At 42.0% G+C, this 6,721-nt stretch overlaps 1 protein-coding gene across 1 annotated transcript in view; it reads right to left on the bottom strand.

Annotated features, from left to right (window-relative positions):
* PTGR1 (prostaglandin reductase 1) overlaps positions 1-6,667 on the bottom strand; it is an 8,585-nt gene extending 1,918 nt beyond the window's left edge. The window contains 7 exon segments of the mRNA XM_010180734.1: positions 731-836; positions 2,324-2,479; positions 2,771-2,891; positions 3,094-3,261; positions 4,494-4,553; positions 5,282-5,327; positions 6,562-6,667. Of these exon segments, the coding sequence (XP_010179036.1) occupies positions 731-836; positions 2,324-2,479; positions 2,771-2,891; positions 3,094-3,261; positions 4,494-4,553; positions 5,282-5,327; positions 6,562-6,667 (763 nt within the window).
* Positions 6,668-6,721: the final 54 nt, after the last annotated feature.

The following is a 6,721-nucleotide window of genomic DNA, read 5'->3' as shown; positions in this document are numbered from 1 at the left end:
ACTGAACCCTGGAAATACTGTTTTGACAGCTTGTTTGATAGGTTGCAAAGCCGTTATGCTCTTCCTAAAAGTTACACACATTAAAAAACAGTTCCCTCAATCACAAAAATGTGTGATAGTCTCCAGACTCTCAAAAACCTGTCCCACTTTTTAACTGATCTGGGAGTCCAAAGCCAGTCAATTGTCAGAGAATTCAGACCTCCCCTATCTTCTAGAAGGAAAATTTGGAAAACTTAATGCTATTTAAAGTGAATATTCATCTCAGCCACACTTCCCAGAAGTTCCACCAGTAGCTGAAATCTTATGTCAGAACAAAACAAAACAAAACAAACCCGAATTGCCTCATCTAAAAATCCAAGGGAAATCCATTCTCTCATCTAAAAGTATGTACTGTGTAAACAGCAGCATGTCCCCACACCTCTCTTCTACTGATCTGTATCTGCTTAGAGCCCTGGGGAATGCTGTTTTAAGTAGTTTAGTCTCTCCTTGATCTCTAATCAGCAGATGTTCTCCATCTGATGTGAGTGTGCACTAAAGGCAATGAGCACACTAGGTCACACTCCTGCTGTCCCAGAGCAGCACTGGGTAAGTTACCCAAATGTCCACACATACATACACTTGAATGGCACACAGAAACAACCAATAAAATTTCAAGAGATGTCCTTTATGTCTTTCTCTCTGCCATTAACAAACAGCAAATAAACTTAGATGCAAGAAAGCAGGCCCACACCTTTCTGAGGCACAGTGTCATTGTACAGAGAGATGGCTCCACAGACTGCAATCCTTCCGTATTTCTTCATCTGATTGATAGCAATACTGGAAAATTCTCCACCTACCTACAAGAACGAGAGCATGTACAGCATTAGACAATCCAGCATTTGGCACTGACTGCCAAAACCTGCTAACCTTGCATTATTTAACCAACAGCTTCCATCAAGGCTGGAGAGGTGAGTTCCACTACTTCAAAGACTTGGTGGCTGCAGAAACCCTTACACTTAGTCAAAATCTATGAGGATTTAATGTCACTCTTCTAAAAATGAGTTATGAACACAGGGCACTGGTTTTAATTCTGAATCTGCTTGAAAAAGCTTGGTTTAGAAGCAAGCACTGGGCAAGACTTGCCCTTAAATCCCTCCTCCTAAGGGGCATGTCTAGGGATACTAAGAAGCACCACCTCTGCTTTTCCCCCACACAAGTCTGCACTTTAACCTCTTCACATTATGGTGATGACAAGTTTTTACTTAATTATTCTCTTCTCCCAAATAGGACACGCTGCACTCAGAAGCTTTTAACAGAGAAAAGCTGTGACAAAATTTACTGCTGGGGAGAGCTCTGCACAAAAGTTGGAAGTGAGAGGGAAGGGAATGGATGTGACCATAAAACTCGTTTAAGACCTTAGCAGCCCAGGACATGAAGTAGGGAAGGGTAAGGAAAGACAACAAGGAGCTCCTGCCACAGGAGCAAGCGCTTTGCCCTGGCACCATGCATTCATTCACATCGATTGCCAGGGTAAGGCAGGTACATTGAAATCCACACAACAACGGCACCATCATTCACAGACAGAAAAACATGCTAAATGGGTGATGATGGCTGCCCTTTAAACCAGGAGGCTAGCCAGGGAGGTTTAAGCCAGTATCTCAGCTAATAACCCTGTGACAGGCATTATATTATCAGGTATAATACATTAGCTATGCTAGGAAATTAAAAAAGCCAGGGCTTCTTCACTGACTTGAAGGTGAACTGATGTGGTTTGACTGCATCCATACTGTTAAACTCACAGCCTCCAAAACACGGTGGTCACATTTAAATAACCAATTGAGAACAGTCCACAGACCCACTCCAGCTGTACCTGGGAGAGGTCAGAAACCCTCTACAGGTCACTTCAGCAATTTTACAAGTGTGCCTTGCAATTGTTTTGTTTACAGATACCCATGTAGCCAGCTGGATCACGTAATATGGTGCTCACTCCCCTTCTAGTAGTTCAGAGCAAGGCTAGAGCTCTCTTCTCCCTCACTGCCCCAAAATGTGCCATACTTTCCACAGAGTGAAAACTTCTCTCTTTCCATTTACAAACACTGCTAACAATTTAGCTTTGCCTTTTGGTCTTTGTTCTTTCTGTTACTGTCCAGGTCAGCTGCAGAAGTAAGTGTGGGAAGGGAACTGGAAATCAGTGAGCTCCGACAGAGACCATTTCTCCATGAGATGGAATTCAATATGGAGTCTCTGGTGTAGTCTTCAATTTGATGTATACAATATCGAGTTCCTGCTATAGCTTAAGGAAAATCACAGTCTGCTCAGGGCAAGACCCTCCCTCTGAACTCACGTTGTCAAAGAAACAGTCGTAGCCATCAGAAGAGGCTTTATGCAATGCTTCATCCAAAGATCTAACAGTCTTGTAATTAAAGGCTTCATCAAAGCCTATGTCTTTCAGATAGGCAACCTTGTCATCTGAGCCAGCACAGCCAACCACTTTGCAACCCTGTAAGGAAAGGAGAAAAACATTTCTAAACATCCCCTCACAACACAGGCTGACACTCACAGAGTGCTAGGTGCAAGGCTCATCCTTAAAGTTAGGCTGCTGTCACCATAAGAGTTCCTGAGCTCTAGCAAATATTCAGCTAGCTTTGTGACATCTACAGGAGCTTGTCCCATCTCAAGACCTTACTGTAGGCATGACTTCAGGGATGCTTGCCCTCCTGATCATTCATGGCCTTGTTCCCTGTCTCTCAGGTGAGCCTTCTGAGGAGTAAGTATGAGCAGTTCAAGCCACTCACCCCAATTTTAGCGAGCTGCCCACCACAGAGCTCACAGCGCCAGCTGCAGCATTAACCAACACTGTCTCTCCTGGCTTCACCTTGCAGACCTCCAGCAGACCAAAATGTGCAGTGAGGCTGTGAAGAAAAAGAAAGAATGCTCAGTAAGGAAAAAAAAGATGTCAGACATAGAGATGTGACTTGACCACATTGAACCAAAATACTGTCACAGACATAACATGATTTAGTTTTCCTCATTCTTTATGAAATACAAAAATAGGTGGAAAAATCCTGCACAGCAAAATCCAGGGCATAGTTGCCTCTGGATCTCAAAACTCACCCTGGCATACCAACTGTCCCAAGAGCCAGAGATTTGGGGATTGATTCCGGCCAACTGGAAGGGAGGAGTTGCAGGTCTTTCCCATCAGAGATGAAATGAGTTCTCCAGCCACTTCCAGCCACGACAAAGGCCCCCATTTTGAAAGCAGGATTATTGCTTTCTACAATCCTGTTTAAATAAAAAAAAATAATAAAAAATACTCTGTCAGAGACAAATCATTACTGACTCTTCCCTCCTTTATTCCTGTTGTTCTGGGATGAGGAAGAATTATCTCGCGTCAGGACATTTAGCCCATACCCGCTGATGCTGTAGGCTTCTGATGTCTTTCCTGAATTGTCTACAATCTCACATCACCTGGGGGATACTGGGCAAGATGATTCTAGACTCAGCCCTGCCCACAACAAATCCAATGTTCCCGCGTGCGTTATAGCTTTTTTTTTTTACTACTACTACTCTGGTATGTATTCAGACTAGGCTTCTGTGAGTTAGAAGGCAGGAAAGAAGATGCTGGGATTAAAGGCTGGAAAAGCAAGAAGTCACAGATCGACTGTAGCAATCAGTTCCCTTTTCAGACAACCTGTACCTCATTTAAATGTTGAAGATCCTGAAGATGGATCCTCTCACTCCTCTTGGAGTGACAAAACCAGATAGAAAGCAGTATCTACTAACAGGGAGAATTTCATACTTGTGGTGTCTCTATGCCAAATGAAAATTCCACTTTCTTAGCTCAATAGGAAAACTATGTTGCAAAGAGGTAGGTAAATAGCTTTGAAATATTGGAAACAGTTTCTTCCGTTCAGCAGACTTGGTTCTTAATTTACCCCAGCCCTCAGTGTTGCTTTAGAGAAGCTCAATAGCCAAAGGCCACAGGTGTTCCTGGGCAGCAACTTAGAGGCAGCACAGCAGGAGCAAGCTGACAAAGGGAAACATTTGTGTAGCTAAATTACCAGGCTTGGGAAATTATGGATTTAAGGTTAGATAACCCTTTAGCTACATCTAGAGCTGTATCTTAGGTGATGCTGAGGTATTCTTACCTGGAGTGGATAGCATGCATGGTTTTGGGCATGAAATCACAAGCACAACAGATTTTAAAATGTGAAGTTGACACTTATGGTAAATACAGTGGGCAGTCCTTTATGCCTCTGCTTGTAAAAATTTCCTTTGAAAACATTACCACCAGAAATAACATTAGACTGTATCAGAGGCCTAAATGCTCTCCAAGAAGGCAAAAGAGGTTCTTAGAGGAAAAACATGTTCCAAACAATGACAAATAAGAATACAGTTGCAGAAGTATGCAGACTCGCATAAAAATAGGTAATGCAGGCTGCAGATGTTTCGAATGTCAGTACATTCCTTCAAGATCTGCCATGTGCATGGATAACAAGAACAGAAGACCTTACTTGGCAACTTGTGTGCCTATCATTATGTCTCCTTCCTTCATGTCCCTTTGACTGTAGGGTCTGTAACACAGGCAGAGAGGTGGCTTACTGTAAGCAACTTTAATGATGCTCCAGACACGCTACAAAGCAGTAGCTACCGTCTGACCCAGAAAAAGAGCATAAGCAGTGATGCTGAACAGATCGCAAAGAGCTTTTCTTTGTAATGACACAACCGTATGTTTTCCACAGTGAGCTACTTGAGCATCCCAGCTTGACTGAATACTGGGCTAGAGTGTTGGGGAAATATTTCCAGCAATTCCCAGCATGGTTCACCACTACAAGAAGGCTGAGACTTCAAAGAACTATCTCTTGGCACTAGGGTCCACCAGACTTCTTCAAAGTACCCAGTCTCCTTGTGCTTGAACCTATTAACAAGGGCATATCAGCAATTTCCTACTTAGAATACGTACCATTAAGTACAAGGATGCTAAGATAAGTGAAGCAGCCGCTGCAACAGGGCTGCAGTCTCATTTGAGTCTGTTGCATTCCAGTGGAAGAGACATGACAAGGAACAACAGCAGAATCTGAGAAAAGTCTAGGGCTGCAGCATCATTATCCTAATGTCTGGCTGAATCTGGCACTGCTCAATTTGGGAGCTTTGTAATTTACACACATTTTATAAAAAGCAGAAAAAGGCATCTGGGAGTCTGGCAACAGCGGATGCGCTCAGTACATGCTCTTTTGATACTTAAGTGGGAGATCAAATGAGATATTTTAGCCAACAATTTAAAAAGAAGAAAAAGATATACCTCATGTAAGGATCAACACTGAGAAACACTGATTCAAGCAGTAATTCTGCAACAAAAGACAAAGCAAATTCCTGGGCATTAGCAAGGCAGTTAAGCACAGTTTCCACAAGTCAATTTTTCAACAAAAGCTATACAAACTCCTGACAGCTCAAAATCCCCATATCACATCATCCTTTAGGGAAAAAACTACCAGAAAGGACTACTACATTCATTAGCTTTGTCAGGATTATCACTCCGCTGTTACAAAAGACATTCTCTGTGGTAGTGCATCTTTAGGAGTCTAGTTTCTTTTCAACCCTGTTTTTCTTTATCTGCCTTCTCTCTATAGAAAGCTCAAGAGACTACACCCCCTAATCAAAATACTAACTTTCGAGTCAGATATAAAATGCGTTTCCATGATTCAAGCAACAGAGGTTGGTAAGAAACCTTGGCACAAGTCAAATACAGACACTACTTTGCTACCTTAAACAGAAAGCGCTAGTAACCTAATCCACCTTACTGTCTCTAATGCCACTAGTTCTCGTGAATTATACTGTTACTATACTGTTACACAAATTTCAATTTAAATTCTCATTCACACAGCATTTTCAGTTTTTCATCTTCAGCTAATAATTAATGCTTTTCATCATCTGTACTGCAGTGGTCTAGCTAATACAAGCTAGAAGTATATCAAGATATAAATATTTTCCCATTACTCAGAGTAAGCAGGAAGAACAGTCAAGACTATGTAACAGGAAGGAAGAAATTACTCAATTGTCTTGGATATCCACATGCATGAATTTTTTAAGTGTGTCCAAATGCTATAGAACTACACATGCTATGGAAACATTTGAAAGTACACATAAGAAGTCACCTTTCAAATCTTTAAGTAGTACTTTAATGCAATTTCTCTGGTGCATCTTCTAAACTGGAGTAAATTTTGTAAAGGACAAGTGGTGGAGTGGGGTTCAAGACAGCGTGGTGTGGATATCCATGTGAAGCCAAAAATCAAGGTTAATTCCCTTATCAACAGGTCTTACATAAAATAAGTTATCATATTCCCTACCCTTTTCAAAACAGAGAAACACAGCAATAAAACCCATGCTTTTTCTTTCTTGAGCAGTCACCCTCCTATGCTAAGGTGCATGGCTTGCCACAAGCTGTGCCCACCAATTTTCAAAAATCCAAGTCAGAGAAACATACAAACAATACTACAGATGCACAGCCATTGCACAGTCCTACAGATGTCAGCAATCAGACAACCTCTGGAAAAAAATAAAAACAAGTGGCACTCCACTTACCTCCATCCTTTAAGTCTGGTAGCTCTATTTTTTTCAGGTTGAAGTCACTGGTTTTGGGAAATCCCTCAAAATGCTTCTTTAGAACCCACACCTTGGCAGTCACCATCCTGTGCAACAAACAGCACGGTCAAAGTGACGTGCGGATACAAAGCAGACCCCA

The sequence above is a fragment of the Mesitornis unicolor genome, unplaced genomic scaffold (genome assembly GCF_000695765.1).
Source record: "Mesitornis unicolor isolate BGI_N332 unplaced genomic scaffold, ASM69576v1 scaffold34333, whole genome shotgun sequence".
Taxonomy (NCBI): Eukaryota; Metazoa; Chordata; class Aves; order Mesitornithiformes; family Mesitornithidae; genus Mesitornis; species Mesitornis unicolor.
Note: the sequence above shows the minus strand (reverse complement) of the source record. Positions and strands in the feature narration are given on the sequence as shown.